Source organism: Acanthaster planci, linkage group LG01 (assembly GCF_054643075.1).
Source record: "Acanthaster planci isolate LZ-2023a linkage group LG01, COTS_SCS, whole genome shotgun sequence".
Lineage (NCBI taxonomy): Eukaryota > Metazoa > Echinodermata > Asteroidea > Valvatida > Acanthasteridae > Acanthaster > Acanthaster planci.
In genome coordinates, this window is record NC_141777.1 from 4026125 (window position 1) to 4043975 (window position 17851).

Below are 17851 nucleotides of genomic sequence, written 5' to 3' on the forward strand. Positions count from 1 at the left end.
ATGATAACGTATTGTTGTGCGTTTTGGCCTTCCCTGGAAGTTTTCTAAGCAAGTAATGACCCCCAACGTCGCGTGAAGGGGCATGTTATGCGGTTGTACATTATGCATGTCATTATTTATGCACGGCTGATGAGTGACAAGTAAAACTGGGGTTTTGATTGGAACACTTTTATTGTCCAATGTGCAACACGGCGATAATCCAGATTGTCTTGAAAAATCTCGGGACATCATTAATATTTTGCAGTAAGGCCATCTGTTAGAAATTTTCGTCGAACTTCAAATATTTAATTGTTTGTTCCCATGAATTTGAGTAACGGCGAAATCCAATTAAGAGCGAGACCTTCAACACTAAATCTTCTCAAAGATGCTAATGGAAAGAATAATTTCAAGTGGTACATGGAATGAAACATTTCGTATGTTACTTTATGGAATTATTCATTTTGCTCGCAAGAAAACGACGCTCCGAATGCCCGATCACTCATTACAAATAAAAAGACATTATTGGCTAAATGCCCCCAAAAGAAATCTCTACATCGCATTTAGAAATTTCTTGTGAATATGGACTAAAATTTTTTCACGCAAGGTAAGCTTCTATTCCAAATACAGATTAAGCATACATCAAGACTGCCTGTCCATAACTGCATAACATTTCGAGGGCAGCTAAAGTTGGAAGGCATCTTTTATAGAAATATATATTACGTACTCTGGTAAAGTTTCAGGTAATTCTCGTCAATTATTACTATTATTTTGCTTTTGAACTGACAACAGCTAGTTTATACCGACAACGGGTAGGCAAAAGCTTTGGCCGTGACGAAGAAGACAGATTTAGACCGGTAGGCAAAGATTTGGCCGTGATGAAGGAGGGAAAGGTTTAGACCGGTAGGCAAAAGCTTTGACCGTGACGAAGAAGGGAAAGATTTATGGATGGTTGAGTGTAAGACAACCTACGCAACAAAGAGTCGCACACAAAGTACCCCTGTATTAAAAAACTTTCAAAAGGAGTCAAAGAAATAGCAATAAAGGAGTGACAACTTTTCTCCAAACCATGCAACTCAATAGAACATTGTTAAAAGTTCAATATAGTTCAAATAGAAATCGAAAAACGCCCAAAGTGCATTATTCCAATACTTGCACCACTGCACACACTTCACTATTTGCACACACCTGAAACCAGACGTGACCTCTAGTAGAAAAGATGTGTGAACGTCCTGGGAAAACCATGCAAAGTTAGCATAATATTTTGCCAAAGTTTGGCAAATTTCCTGTTGCTGATTCGTATTCGACTATGCATGTCGAGTTTGTCTGCACCTGAACATGAAATATATTTTAGAGTGCACAAAAATAGTTTACCCCTTTACTTTATTTATGGATAAACATTTTTGACTTAATCAATTCATTTAGTGAAATCTTATAACCGAATAGTTAGCGAAATGATTTTAAAATTAACATTTCTACGTCAGTAACATTGTTTTTTTTATTTCAAAGATCAGAGAAACACAAATATCATAAAAGATGCGTCTGACAAATTCTCATTTTTTTCCCGTCAATACTAAATCCTTGGGCAAAACATTTTAAGAAGAGGGAAGATTCTTTAAAATTTACCGTCAGTTCCACGGAGTGGTTGAATGAACATAACACGGAGCACAAGTGCCACAATCAGCGCCCGCTGTGTTTTCCGGTCTCTGATGGCCATCTAGCCGGCCTGCCTGACGAGCGAATTGCGGTCTTCTAACTTCCAACTTGAAATTCTTTATCAGTCCATTTTTGAAATGTCTGCCAGACTTTAACCTTTCAGAGCACAGAATCACCTGTTCTGAATGCTCAGATGCGCACTTTGCCGATTCAACGTGGGCAGGGTTCCCTTTTCTCGTTGGCCGTGGTCAGCCTGAGATCGCATGACTGGTTAATTCCCGTCATGTGATTTATGAACATTACAAATAACAATCATGATAAAATACCTGTGTTATTGTGCGTTTTGGCCCTCACTGGGAGTTTTCCAAGCAATTTAGGATTTCCAACGTTGCGTGAAAGGTCACGTTATGCAGCTGTACATAAATGCATGCCACATTTTACGCACGGCTGATGACGGAGTCGTAAAACTGGGGTTTTGATTTGTACACTTTTATTGTCCAATGTTTAAAGCCAAGATCATCCAAACTATCTGGAGAAATCTGGGGAAATCGTTAACATCCCGCAGTAACGCCATCTCTTGGAAGTTTTCGTCAAAAACAATATTTGATGGCTTTTTCCAATGCACTTGCGTCACGGTGAACTCCAATTAAGAGCAAGACCTTCAACACTAAATCGTCTCGAAGATGCTCATGGAAAGAATAATTTCAAGTGATATATGGAATGGGACATTTCGTCTGTCACTATATGGAATTATTCATTTTGTGGAATAAAACTATTTCACGCGTGGTAAAGTTTTATTCCAAATACAGACTCACCATCAATCAAGTGTGACACAATTAACTAATCTGTCCATCATTACATAAAATGTAAAGCTAATGTTGGCAGCCATGTTTTATAGATATATATATTACGTACTGTTGTAAAGTTTCATGTGTTTTTTGTATGAGTTATCACTTTTTTTTTTTTTTTTTTTTTTTGCTTTTGAACCGACGCCAGCTAGTGTATACCAACAACCGGTAGGCAAAAGCTTTGGCCGTGACGAAGAAGGGAAATAATTATGGATGGTTGAGTGTAAGACAACCTACGCAACAAAGAGTCGCACACAAAGTACCCCTGTATTAAAAAACTTTCAAAAGGAGTCAAAGAAATAGCAGTAAAGGAGTGACAACTTTTCTCCAAACCATGCAACTCAATAGAACATTGTTAAAAGTTCAATATAGTTCAAGTAGAAATCGAAATACGCCCAATGTGCGTCACTGCTTAACTTGCTGCACCACTGCACTAACTTCACCATGGGCACACACCTGAAACCCGACGGACCTCCGATAGAAAAGATATATGGAGGCCCTGGGAAAAACAATGAAAAGTTAGGGTAGGGAGGGAGTCGTTATCATAAAGAATGAGAGTCATTGAACTGACTTAGCCTATACACACAGTGTGCTTTGGAGTTGTAGTTCAAGGGTTTGTTGCAGCATAGAGCAACGGGGTCAGGCGTGGAATGCAATGCGCTGTGTACAATGCGTGTAATCTACATGGTCACTACCGCTCGCTGTGGGGTTAAGTGGTGTGTGTAGTAGCGTGTACATGTACATGTACACTATAATCTACACGCATATAGGGGAACAGTTATTGGGAGCGTAGCAATATTATTTTTTAGCCTGTGCCTGTAACAAAACATGTTTTACTTTCACAGTTATGTCATGAAATCACTGCTTTATAATTCAGACACAAACTGATTTATGCTCGTCTTAGAGTAATATTGTTATTTCAGTAAAAGTAGTTTGATTTTATACATATATACATCAGGCATCCATGCTTAATACTATACAGAGTTGCAGCACCATTAACAGCAGGACACAATGACTAAAATTCAACTATGGATTGTTTTGTATTTACTGAGAGGGAAACAATACTTCTTTTATTTTTCCTTCAGGATTTGCAATGTTCCTATTTTTATTTATTTAAACAATTTCTTGAAAATAAATCAGAATTAAGTAGGCCTAACGATCAAGTACAATATTAATTAAAGATGAAGTTTGAGAGCCTCAACGTGATTGTTGAGCTTCTAAAAATCTGCAAAGTTTAAAAAGAACTGGGGATAATTTTTCTAGAGTCACTAACAAATCTCAATGAATCAGAGTTGAACCAGTTGTTTTTGAGATAAGATTTCTGGGGGTAAGTATTAGGGTCTTTGGTGGCGGCGTGTTACTACGACGTTGTGAAAGACAAAACGTTTAATCAAGTCAAAGAGATCTTCCAGGTTAATGAAAACCACTGTAACGATGCATTAACAGATATAAACTTTGTTTTGAAGTAGAGGAGGCTGTTTATTTTTAACTATGTCAGAGGGCGCTGTTTTAGAGCTGAGGTTTCTTAGCTGTTTGTGTCAAAGTTACGCTTTGTAACTCTGTACTCGTTAAGAGTAAAAGACAGATGGTATAAACGGTGAAATGTATCCTTTTTAATTAACCGAAAACGAGTAGAAAAACCAGTCCCCGAAACTGAAGGAGCAGCCCCCGAAACTACAGTCCCGGACAAAATTGGTTGGACACTTGGCAACAGTCATACGCTCTCCAGACGCTATCCCCACCCCCCGGTCAATGTCGTCCTGTCCAGCCGGAGCACAGGCCGCGCGCATAGACCCAATATTGTGTCTTCCGTGCCGCTTGGCGCGTGTTTTCTGGCGTGGAAAACAGAAATGACAGCCGGCTGGACAAATGTATATTTCTGGCAAAGTTTACTAATAAAAGCAAGATAATTATCTATTAGGGGCCCTACTCCCAGAAAAACGAAGTAGTCCGACAAGCAAGTTGTGTTTTTGGACAGCGGTGCTACCTTACTGGCTAGCAAAGTTGATCAGTTGTATGGGTCCACCGCTGACGGTAGGAAAAGTTGTTTGGCCACCGCTGAACTTGCGGAAGGCAAAACTCTAACAGTAAAGAGAAAATTGTTGTGAATTTCAACAATGGTTAACTTAAACGATAAACAATCTCACGGCTTAACTTCAAAGTTGATGCTGCGAATCGTTCTCCCATGCCATTTTCCAAACGTGCAAAGCGCCCCCAAAATGGGAAGACGATGGGTAGCCCTGGGCCCCTCCCCTATGAAGAACACACTGAATCACCGGTCACCAGAATAAATGCAAATTGTGAAACCAATCAAAAGAAAAATGTGGGTGCGAGGAGTGTGATTCCAAACCTACTACCTACCAAATGGCACCATTAGTTGGTTGAGCGCCGTTTCCGTTCAGCACGACAGGAAAGAGTGCAAAAGCATGCGCGGAGAAGAATGTCCCACACACTACTCTTGTGTATAGCATTCGGAGGACGCATTCCTATCCTACCTGAAAGTTGCACTCGCGCCCCGAATGCGAAGGAATCTGCTTGAAGCAAAATGTTTCCACCTCGGCCTACGTGTACTGTGATCAATCGACGAGGTGGTGCCCGTGATAATAAGAAAGTGGAAGGCTGCTCCCTTCTAATATGGCATTAAATCGATACCGAATAGGGTCATCACTTATATACACTGCGCTTGCGGTACAATCTAAAGATCACATTAAGAAATATTTCCAAGTACTAATCTAACCAATTCTACAAACCGAATTTACATTTGCCTTTTCGTTTCAGGCTGTGATACTAGCTAGTCTGGAACCGGTCATATCTTGCCGCAAATCGGAACATTTGTATTTCGTGCACAGTCCGCGATGCTAACCATAAGGATATAACTGTGCCTCCGGTGCCCTAAACAATTAACCTGTTGAAAGATATTTTTATATAGTATATAAAAAAATATAGTTTTTGATGTGTTAGTGGGCTTCTTGCACGTTAATAATATGTAATGTAATTTAAATAAGATTCCCTTGTGTTTGTAAAAGGAAGACTTTAGTCTTTGGAATAGTTGGGTGACATGTAAACGAAAGAAACTACCATCAATCAACCAATCCTTTGCAAGCTTGCCAACCATTCATCAGGGGAACTGAGCGAATGTGGGGTGCTACCATGAACCTTGGCAGCTGAACTATGACAATTGGGGGACCTTGCCTTCATCCCGTATTTGGCACATGTACAGCAAGCCCAAGTTATTCATTACATCTGTTCATCCAACAGCTCATTTATAGAAGGTGATGTGCTAAGTAAGAAGACAATGAAGAAATGGTCGATTTTAGTGGTGGGAGGAAAACTCAGAATGAATACCACAGAAAACCCAAGGAATCAGGAACTAAAAACCCAATCCACATACTGACTTAGGTAGGATTCGGACTCGGGTCGCAGAGTTGGAAGGCAAGGAAAGAACAACTACACTAACCTGACTCACCAAATTATTGGCACGTTAGCAAGCCAATTACCGCATACAAGACAATATGGGTTCTAGGATGGGCCTTGCCAAGTCTGATTGACGAAGAAAAGTTCCCACTATGGCAATAAATGTTGCAACAAAAGAACTTATGAAACCATTACCAAGCCATTAGAATTAACGCTTCTCGGCTACCTACCACAAAACACATTGCTCACCCGAAATGATGAACGAAGCACTTCCAATCTTTATAAAAAACTAAGATCATAACAAGACCAGGGGGGAAATGGACCCTTAATCTTTCTACAAGCAACTTTTTGAAATGAGTTTGAAGTTATGAGGATATCATTGTGCAAATAGGTGAGCTTTGGTTAGGAACGTCTTGCTCCTTGCTGCGTGCTTCCAAATACTGTTTCATAAACTTCACGCATTCAAATGAAACGCTATTTCACGAGTGATAGCACGACAGACAACGTTGAGTGAAATTAATCAGTTTCCTTGGGTGAGTGTGTACATTTTTTTTGATTAAGTAATTTATTTTTATTGATATATTTATTTATTTTTATATCAGAGGTTTGTCCCATATTGCTTGAAGGCGATTGACTAATCCATTGGCACACAGATTTGCTACTGTTGCATCCTTCACCAATTGCAACTCGAAATTCTGGCATGACATGGGCCTTAATACGGACATCGCCTCCGAGAGCCTTCTCCGAGCTGCACATTAACCTCAAAGTGCTTATAAGTACATTGTGATGCTCTGTTGAATTCATCAGAAAAAAAAGAGAATCCAAATAATTTGATATATAGGCAGATGCCCCAAACCCGCAGCTATTATGAAATTCCAACAATGCTATTTACATTCAATCGACATCCATTTTCTTGCACGTTGGCTGTAAATTGTAACGCTATACCTTTGAATTTTTTGGCCTTCTGCCAGCCAGCCGAGACTCGGGTGGTCACACGCCTGCAATCCAAGCTACATGTTTACAACACCATGGCAACAAACAGCTGATTATTAAATTGAGGGATCGTCGAAAAACCGTGTGCCTGCCGAGAACAATGCATTGTATCCTGGAGTAATAAAACAGATGATCATAGGCCTAATTATTATGTATTTATTTATTTGTTTGTTTGTTATTTGAACTACTGCGGAATGATTGACTGAAGCCTGGCCAAAACCATCGAGAGCGGCCAACAATGTCTGCTGCATACCTAGTGCGGCAGCCAGAATCGCTGTGTAGCGCGTGTAGGCCGCGCCGAACGCAGCTTCGCGGTGCTGCAACCGTACATGAAGGCGCGCCGTGTCCACTGCTGCAGCTGCACAGGGAATTCAACGCAAAACCGTTGGCATGAGCAGAATTCAGTTTCCACTTACCCTGTAATACCCTACAATTACAAGTATTAAAATTGTGAACCAAAGAGTACAGTGCAGAAGATGAGTTTGTAGTCCGCCAAAAGTCTTCCTTAGGTATACAGACCCACCACTCATTATGACGGCACATCACCGCCAGTTGGATGCCTGCTGCATGAAAGAGGTCCCTGACATCGACGACCTTGATGAGTGCTGTTTCACTGGCTGCACTTAGCGATGAGCGGTGGTAATGGTGCCTGCTTGGAACCGGCTGCCCGGACATCGACGGCCTTGGTGAGTTCAAAGTGCGCTGTTCCAGTGGCTGCACTTAGCGATGAGCGGTGGCAATGGTGGCACAATGGAACCGCCTGCTGGATGAGCACTGGGTGTCTGGAGAGAGAATGCTGCTCCTCCGTGGGCTGCTTGTAGATAGCAACGCACGGCGGCCAGTTGACTCGATCCATAGTGCTGTGCCCTCGTATAGTACAGGCCTGGCCATGGACGACGGCCATGCGGATCCAAGGCAACGCACGCTGGCGTACTGTAAAGGTGACCGATTAGTTGGGTCTCTCGTGCTGACCGTTGAACGCGGCATCACATGAAAACGGCGCGTGTAAACGTGTGGATTTTGGAGGCTGTGACATACATGTACACAATACCTGAGTCAGTCCTGCCAGAGAAGGAGCAGCCGAGCCCTGCAAGACATTCCCAGTCGATCCGCAGCAAATGACGTCATCGATCAGCAAATGGCACCATGACCGCGAGGAAAATGAGACCATAAGATGAATGACGCAGTCTCGCAATGGCCTGCAGAAGGGATCCACCCACACAAGAAAATCCGATGGTGATTCTTCCTTGACGTAGGCCTATTACTACAAGAAAAATATACAAGGCCTACCAGTAGTTAGCCTAAAAGTAATAAGCTGACGTAGGATGCCACTAGCGATCAATTCGAGAAAACATCCGCGACATAGTAAATTCCAAGGCACACATTTTTTTCGGTGGTACTGCTGGCACCTACTGTCCAAAAGCAAACCTTTGCCGCCTTTCCCATAACGGGGAGAAAGGGACGCTGAAAATTGCATTTTCATTGGCCTAAAGTTAACAATTTGCATAAGGACACTTCGTATCAAAGGAACTCGCGAACCCAAACACGACAGCCCAGTCACTTGATCATTCACAGCCACGCTTACATGACCACAAAACAATAAAAACCAAAGGGCGCCCTCGCGCATTTTCAGACTTTTATCTTTTATGCGATAAAAGAATTTTATATTGTCACAAGTATTTTGCAGGAGTGCATCATAGTCTATGCACCATGGCACCGCTACTCATAAGTGTGCAAAGATTATGCGTTTCAGAATTTGAAAGTGGGTTAGTGCTTGGAGGCCTAACAAGATTTGTCCAGGATTGTCTGAATTGGTTCACACTTATGTATGTACCATGTCAGGGAGTGTGTTGTGTAGAGTCGTTTTTTTTTCAAAATTAAGAGGTCTGGAACTCGACTGGGTCGGTCTTATCTCGACCGAAGGACAAACTATTGGGAACGCCTTGTTAAACTAATCTGATATCAATGTTGGAGTGCCAAGGGGACAGTTTTGGGTCCACTGCTATTTTCTGTATTTATCAATGATATCACGACTGTGATTGAACATTCTGAAAATGTCTTTTATGCTGACGACACAGCAACTGTTTTATTCAATTAAAAATATTCACCAGGACCGAGGACCTGTCGAAAATATCCACTTAGCTCAAAAACAACAGTTTACAACTTTATACTATTAAGTGCAAAGTCATATTATTGATTAGCTCAGCCCCAAAACATACTAGGTGTGAGCATCCATGCATTGATCTTTTTTTGGATGGCAATCGTTTGAAACAAATCACTACTTATAAATATCTTGGCGTGTATACATTGACAGTAGAATGAAATGGACTGATCATATTGATCATGTAGAAACTCCTGTTTATAAAAAGACTTAAAACTATCTTACCTGTTTAAACAGACTTAAAACTATTTTGCCTGTATTTACACTCGATCTCACTGTCAAAAGCCTTCTCTGTTTGATATTTGTGATCTGGTTTGGAGTAATGCAAAGGCTTGATATTGTGTCACCGGGGGCCGGCCGGTCGGATGGGGGCGCCAGTCTGACTCCAGGGTGGTGCGGCTGGCGCCCTTATTGGACGAACTCCGCCAGCGCTAGGGGGGCTTCTTTTGGCGGCCTAGAGAGTTTGGGTTTGTGATGAGTCTTCGGACGGGGAGTTTTGATTGTGTTGCCGACATAAACGGGTTTTGCCCTCGCAAACAGAAGTCCTGAGCCCACTGTGTTTTCTTGCCTCCGTGAGAAACCCGTTAGACTGTCGGAGTGTTGCAATATAGTAATGAATAGAACTGGACGAACTATGCTAAAGGTTCTATCTAGAACATCAGCATCAGTAGTCCGAAGCGAATTGGGATGGAATGCTCTCCAGGCATGAAGAGATATCCATATACATTGTAATCAACGTGGTTTTTAAATGTTTAGCTGATAAAGTATCAAAATATCTTTGTGATGCTTTTATTCGGGTCAGTGAATCACCCTAAACCAAACGAGAAATAACACAGTTGGTAATATAGTTTTCACTCACCTTAGAACAGAAAGTGCAAGAAGAAATTTTCATTTTCGCGGTGCTCAATCATGAAACAATTTACTCCCACATATGAAATCTTCTCACTTCAGTCTGAAAAGCTTTGTAAATCAACGCAAACTGGTGAATTTTGCTGAATGTGTGCTTAACGTGTGGGATTTTTAATTGTTTTGTTGATACTTGACATCTTTGTGTGTGTGTTTGACATTGACATACGTTTTTAACTCCGTTCCCCTGTATTCTTCCTCATTACCGGGGGAGGGCTCTGCAATATTTTAAAGGCCAGTTCTTACTTTGCGCGAAAGCGATTTCTTGACATCAGATCAAAACATTCTCGCTGCCATATCGTAAAAGTTGAACACACATTTCAAATCAGCGAAAGTTTGCTGCACATATTTAATTTGCTTTCCCATTCGCGTGAAGCACAAACCGACCTTTCGTCGATGTCTTTTCGATCATAGAAATAATAGCTGAATTATCATGGCTATGGACATCACAACGTCTTTGAAGTGTGATTGTCGTGGGTACGTACTGCCTAACGTTAAATGATGAATTTTTCTAAATTTATGTCTTAGAAACTACCAGATTATAGATTTCAAACGAAGTAATTTCCAAATCAGCAGGACACAATGGACTTTATAAACACGATAAACACGACCATATTCCATTTAGTGAATCAATCTATTTTTTAGAACAACTTCAAGACAAACTTGATGTCTGATCTACGTAATGTATTCTTTTCTTGTATATAAAAGTTTAAAGATAAACCGGATACAGTCCAATTCCAGAATGTTCTAGGATAGAGCAGCTTGCATCTTATAAATTCAATTCCAAAGTCCATTTCTTCGATATAAAAGTTTGTATAAAATCAAACTACGATACAATTCAAAATTTGTATCAGATATACTAGTAATAGTTTATGGAAACCTCATACAATGCAGTTGTAGCATTTATTTCTGGTTAATTAAAGTCATTACCAACATACACGTACCTTATAACTATACAATCCAATTCTAAAATCTACTTTTTTCGGATATATTAGAATAAATCATAGTACAGTCTTATTTTGAATCCTTTTTGTCGATGTGTACTTTACAGCTCAGTGTTTATTAATCCATGCATAAATGTGAAATTTAATTTTCAATCCAAGGCGAGCGGTTACAATAGCGACCCATTTATAATGAAATAGTCGTAATTGTGTACCATAACAGCAATATTAATTTTCTGGAGAACCTCATACAATGTAGTTCCAGCATTCATTCCCAGGCGATCCCGTTTTGAGGGGGTCCTTGCCACGTGCTGGCCAAGCCACAACACACCCTCCCTTAAACAACACTTAAAAGACAGCCGAAACAGGCCTCTGACAAGTTCCTCACAGCTGTCACTGAAAGAAAAAAACATTCCACTGCCTTGCCCAGGCACCGACTTTGTAAATAATGCCTTGAATGAACACATGGGACCACTTAACATAGAGTCCTACGGGAATTGGCCAGGGAGCCGGCTGGATTTTCCCCCTTTTTTCTGGCTAGGGAAGGTCCTGACTTGAAAGTGATTAAGACCATGTTTTTCAGCTTGAACAGAGGTAAGATACGATGGAAAGTGATGGCATTTGGACTTTTTTAATTAACATATTTCCGACTTTGGTCACCTCCCTGCAGACCACGAACGCTGCCCAACGTTAATCCATGCATACATTTGAAATTTCAATTTTCAAACCTATGCCAGCGGTTACAATAGCGACCCATTTATAATGTAATAGTAATAGTTACTAGATAACCTCATACAATGTAGTTCCAGCATTCCTTTTCCTGGTTAAATTCATTTACCAACATACATGTACCTTAGACAATCAACTTCTGAGATCTGTTTTATTCGGATATATTAGAATAAATCGTAATACAGTCTTATTTTGAATCCTTTTTGTCGATGTGTATTTTACAGCTCAGTGTTTATTAATCCATGCATAAATTTGAAATTTAACTTTCAAACCTATGTCAGTGGTTACAATTGCGACCCATGTGTAATGCCAATGGTAAAACGTCAGGCGTTGTTTCTATATATTTTGTTTCTGGCTCGTTGAACGTATTATACAAGCTTCGACTTTAATATCAAGACGAACAATGTTAGTATCGATATTACCAGCTCTTAAATCATCAAGAATAAATTTCAGCGTAAACGAAATTTTAAAGGTGTCAATCATTGAGGATACATTGCTTTAGGCCAGAATTACAGCAGAAAAAAAGATCCCCACTCCTTCATTCACAATCAGTCTGACCAATTTACACATTTACCGGTCAAAAGATAGAACGGTATTTTCTTTTCACATATAGTTAAGCTTACTTTCCTCCTTTGCTTTGTCGAAGATCTATGTTTAAAATTTCCCTCAGTTAACAAGAAGCCTCAACGTCATGGTTAACATAGTTACCTTTTCTTCACATGTATACCCCTTCGGCCTTAGCTTCCTCATCAGAAGTTTGCGGTGCCTCGGAGTGCACTGTGATAGGCTTCATTGGCACGTACCCCTTGGAAATCTCATCGATCTTTCTTGGTGGAGGGAGCGGTGGTGGTTGCTTGGTGGGCACATTGTAATGTTCTCTCGGATTAGAAGGGCCAATGGACTGGGCGTATATGGTGGCCATATCAGCGTACACCGGCATACCCCCTGCAGAAGCATGATCACCAGATGTCGCTGGAACGGATTCAGTTTTCCATCTAGGCCAAACCAAAATATTCTCAAGAAGGTCGTTATTAAAATTTCTATGAAAAGAAACCGAAAGTTTGTAGCACATTCTTGATGCCAGAAGACAGAATACTGCAAGGAAGTAAATAGATATATTAAAACGTGCCTTTCGGGGATAAATGTGGAGCCTTCTCGATTACAAACAGCTGCTAATGATGTAAGGGGTTTAGTTGACTTTTTCCGTGAAATTGGACTTTCTCCTTAAAATAAACTTCACTTAAAGTGATATTTACCTCTTGATGAGAATGATTCCAATAACAACTACAAAGATGACGAGGCTAGATCCTCCTACGGCACTTGCTATCACTGTGACTGGTTCAACTTTCTTTTCTGAAAGTAAATCAATACAGAAAATCTATAAATATACAATACTATGGAAGGCAGTGATTGATAATTAAAAACAGACAACGGCTTTGAAAAGAAATCCGGCGACGAAATGCAGTAGAGTTTCAAGTAAATGTATTATTTAAGAAGGAATTTCTCACAAAAAAAATGAAAAAGACATTCACCACTTGCACGATCTTGGTCTCTGCATGCAGGTTGTTGTCTGGACCACGAGAAGTCAGATCTACATAATCTAGCAGCGGGCCCATCGAGCTGATATCCGTCTACGCAGTCATACTCAACCGAGTCACCAGGAAGGTAAAGAGCCCGCTGGCCCAATACCACCATCAGAGGGCCGGATTGATTGAAAGTAAGGAGGCACTGAGCAACTAGTAAAAATAAGAATAAAAATTCTTTGATGGCGGTTTTAATTACGTCGACAATTACCACCTGTAAACAATTGATTAGCTCTAAAACACAGAACGCCATGGTCTAATACGTGAGAGAGAAACGAGACTTACGAATTTCACATACTGGACCCTTGTAGCCAGCAGGGCAGTGACAAGAACATCCATCCTGTGTACTTGAACAGGTTCCTCCATTAGCACACGGCATGCTAACACAGCAATCTTAACCAACCAGGAAAAGGGTGATGAAAATTATGAAAAAAAAAGTAGTACGCATATTTCGAGAAAAAAACGGACAAAAAGAGGACACTGACTAGCACCGAATTTGACTTTACCTGCATAGCATTCAGCTGGCTGCCCAGACCACGTGTAATCAGACCGACAAAGCCTGACAGCAGACCCACTGAGATGATATCCGTCTGGACAATCGTACTTAATCGAGTCACCAGGAAGATAAGGAGCCTGCTGGCTTGACATCACCATCAAGACATCGAACTCCTCGATGGAGACCACACAATGAGCAACTAAACCAAATAAGAAACTACATTTGATGGACGTCTGAAAGTGCTTAAAATACAATCAATATGCGCTTATTTGTAATTTCTCTTTACCTGGAATCGTTGTACAGGTCAAGAAAATAAATTTGTGCAAAGGACAGAACAGAACCTTAATAAATTGAGGGTGAAGAGTATCTTCAATTTGTGGAGGGGTCCATTCTTAAACCGACGGTGGACTCGGACGACAGTTTCAGAGCAGATTATCTTCATCAGAAATCTCTCACAATCTCTCAATGAACAAAGTGATAGGTGATAAATGCAATTGTGTCTGCTGTATACCCTTTTTAGGTTAAGCAGCGAGAGCACGTATTACTAACTTCTACTGCAATTTCCTAGCCCGAAATGTTGAACAAAGTGGGTGATTGTTCGAAACACCTAAGAAGTGAATTTGGAACCATTTCACTTAAACATATTGCGCTTTGCAAACAGATGGTCGTAGGACACATATCCAACACTTTTTAATGAACTACCGTCTTCACAAGTAACTCCTTCATAGCCGATTGGACACTGGCAGGTGAATTGAGCGGGTGAGCTTGAACAGGTCCCTCCGTTCATACATGGTTGGCGGACACATAAATCTAAGCCCACAGAGAAAAAAAGGCAAAATGTCAAAAACAATTAAAAAGAGAATAATTCAGATCCTGGATAACCATAAACAGCACCGATGATTATAGCATTTGAACTTGATCTTTACCTTCATGGCAAACAGCCGGAACCCCAGACCACGTGAAATCTGACCGACACAGCCTTTCTGAGGACCCACTGAGATGATATCCATCTGGGCAGGCGTATTTAACTGAGTCACCAGGAAGGTAGGCAGCCTCATCATCTGATATCAGCATTACGACATTGGAGGAGTCTCGGTGAAGCACGCATTCGGAAGCTGCACTTGCACACGTAAACAAAATGTTTTAGAGTTATCACTTTTGCTAAGCTGCTGATGAACCAAACAGTGGTGACATCTTTAAAGACTCAGTCACATTGTGAGCATAACGAACGTGTAAATAAGCACTGTTAAAGTACTGTTCTAGGGCCCATGATGGTGTATCTTCTTTGTCTCTCTTGAATCCAGAATACATGTACATGCAAATCACAGCGAGCGTCACGAAATACTCATCAACACTGCCAAGCTTTAAATCAGTCTCCCCCTATTTGATTTTTCGGTTTTGCAATGCAAAATCGCATTTTGCCTTCAAAAACCACTTTTTCCTCCCAAACAGAGAGGAGGGAAGTACAAACTAACCTGAATGAAGTGATTTAATATAGAAACCGTCCACAGACAGTTGCCCCCAAAGCGACTCGATGTTTACTGCATCGAAACCGAAATGTCATTGGCAAATTTGCATCTACGAAAACTCTTCGATAAATTTGCACTGCAGTGTTTTTGTGTTTGTTGTTGGTTATCGGTGAAGTGTGACTCGGCCTTTGTATCGTTGTTATGGAGGTAAATAAGTGATGTAGTTTGTTTAATTTCATTCAAAATGCATTACAAATTATCCTTATTTATGATCTTGATCGAGTTTTTAATTCTGTAACATCTGGTGTAAAAATCGCAATGATGGAGACATTTCTCCGATAAATTAATTGGCTAGTGGAATCTGTGAATGGAAAAACCGCTCTCCCAAAATACAACTCATGGCTCAGGTTACCACATCTGACTTCGGCAACTTCCTCAAGCGAGCAGTTACTTGTGGCGTCATATCGGCAATCAATCACCGCCTTCTCGTCACCTTCACACCTCAGGTTAAACCCCGCCAAGACTTCGCGCTTGACGCCTCGATCAATGGCAGCAATTGTAGACAAAGCATCCCCGAACCCTAGTTCCCGGCATATGACTGTGGCGTCTTGTATGTCCCAGCCGTCATCACAGACCATCCTCCAGGATCCGTTGAGGAATACTTCCACTCGACCTTCGTCAGAGCTCATTGCATCTACCAAATGAACTATAGGATACAAACAAATCGCATTCATAAACAGTATCCATATTTCATTAAAATTTTTAATACAGGTTAACATGTTTACAGAAAGAGTGTACATGTACATATGCACCATCAGCGTTCAAAACCACCGCACAGGACAATACCATTTCCACCGAGTACAAGCCATAAACTTGATCCTTGCCTTTTTAAACTGAAGTTTTGCTTGGTGTTCTTGTTTCAACTCCTTCCAATCTCAATGTAAAAGAACCCCAGCATAACGCCAGTGCAGAAATGAATTGAGCCATATATATCTGTTATTGATATTTGTTTGCATTTTTGCATTCTGTCTTCATATTTGCACCCTCTTTTCAAACAGTAAGTACCAAATAAAATGTTGTTACCTCGTTTGGCACACACAACGTCTACGGTTTCATTATAAGTACAATCATCGTTTTTTCCCACTTCACGCTGGCAACTCTCCAGGTCACGCTCAACGCCACGGCACTTGACACTGTACAAGTGAATCGGTGAACTTCCGTTTCCAGAAAACTTCCCTTGTGTAACCTTGATGGCAGTAGGGAATCCCATCTGTCGGCAGGCTACCTCAGATTCGTTTAGTCCCCACGAATTGCTACAAACCACGCCCCATTCACCGTCAAGGAAGACTTCAAGCCGACCTTCGTTACCTTTACTGCTATCAACTAGACGTACATTAGCTTGGAATAAAGCCACAAAAAGACGTTGTCATTTATGTCACAAAAAATCTACTCCCCTTGGACTGCCTTCCTCGAAAACATAGTGGACAATCCAGTAAATGACAATGATCTCTAGAAGGCATTAATTAACGGAATGCATTACACATGTGATAGTAAATCGTCATTTTACAGTCTTTGGAACCAGTATCTTAGAATGTAAAACACTGTAAAGTTTGGCGTTTTCGTTTCCGTTTGGGTGCGTGAACAAAAACTAAGGAAAAATGAAAACATTCATATTGTATACACGGTCCAATGCAATGAGATCATTTTCTGTCCATCACTGTACGAGTGCAGTCACATACACATACTAATTGGCATTTGATAGGCAAATAAATGTGCTGGTAATCTGTTCTCTGATAATGATGATGTAAGAGCTGTCTGAGGAATAAGCCATTTGCACGTATAATTATCATAGATCCTGATGTCCTGTCTTCGCGCTATAGTATTCTCGTGTGCTTTACTTAAGTACCAGACTATCTGCTGTTGCCATGTCACGTAGGAGGGGGTGCAAGCCATGCTTTGGCAACCGGCACTGTCGCTACCTAAAGTCTGTCTGGTACCTGGAGGTGGTAAACTTGTCGACCCTCCGTGCAGTTGACAATTTTTGCGCATTGTGTTTGGCCAACGTGTTGCAAACTCTTGGTGGGGCGATACTGTGTAACACTCGAATTAACTGATTGCTGAAAATATTTGTGAGTCAATAACTCTTCCTCATGAAATGCTTTGCAGTACATCTACAGCACCTAATTCCTCCCACCTAATCCTGACCCCATGTAATGTACCATCCATTGACAGATATCTTGTTTTTGTATTGTGAACACTTGTACACCTGTATGCACATATATGTACTCTACACCGGTAGCAGAATGCACATTAAATTTATTTGGCCTTATAGATGGGTAACTCCTGTATGCGGGTTGTCTCTTCCTGTAGCCTGGCTTTCTTTGCCCATTGGCAAGGCCCATCAGTTACGGATTTCTTCTCAAATGCTTCAATCTCATACAACGCAGCAGCGATGTGGCGACATGCTCCATCAGATCTGGGGGTGGGTCAAAACAGAAAAAGCCATTGACTATTTTACATGAAAAGTAAATATGGAAAAATCACGATTTCAATTTTCTTTTCAACTATTTGCCACATGTCCCACTAAGCATAAACCGGGACTTTTGTACGCCTTTTTTTCCAAATTGAATGTACCTAAGTCCTAGGCCTATTCCCCCCAAAATAAAAATGGCCTAAAAC

The 17851-nt window shown here is 40.9% G+C and overlaps 1 protein-coding gene across 4 annotated transcripts in view; it reads right to left on the reverse strand.

Annotated features, from left to right (window-relative positions):
* LOC110990991 (scavenger receptor cysteine-rich domain-containing protein DMBT1-like) overlaps positions 1–17851 on the reverse strand; it is a 123001-nt gene that overhangs the window by 90756 nt on the left and 14394 nt on the right. Inside the window, exons 8-16 of one of the 4 annotated variants that reach the window (XR_015425810.1) lie at positions 16256–16570; positions 15585–15878; positions 14630–14818; positions 14406–14513; positions 13714–13902; positions 13493–13600; positions 13157–13360; positions 12881–12977; positions 11624–12619 (exon numbers count right to left, since the gene is read on the reverse strand). Coding sequence is in view for 3 of the 4 variants with exons in the window: in XM_087138719.1 (XP_086994845.1) it covers positions 12340–12619; positions 12881–12977; positions 13157–13360; positions 13493–13600; positions 13714–13902; positions 14406–14513; positions 14630–14818; positions 15585–15878; positions 16256–16570 (1784 nt within the window). In the remaining variant the exon portion in view is untranslated. Of the gene's footprint in view, positions 1–10254; positions 12620–12880; positions 12978–13156; positions 13361–13492; positions 13601–13713; positions 13903–14405; positions 14514–14629; positions 14819–15584; positions 15879–16255; positions 16571–17851 lie in introns of those variants that run through there. The other 3 variants (XM_087138719.1, XM_087138723.1, XM_087138725.1) reach the window with 3 other exon arrangements.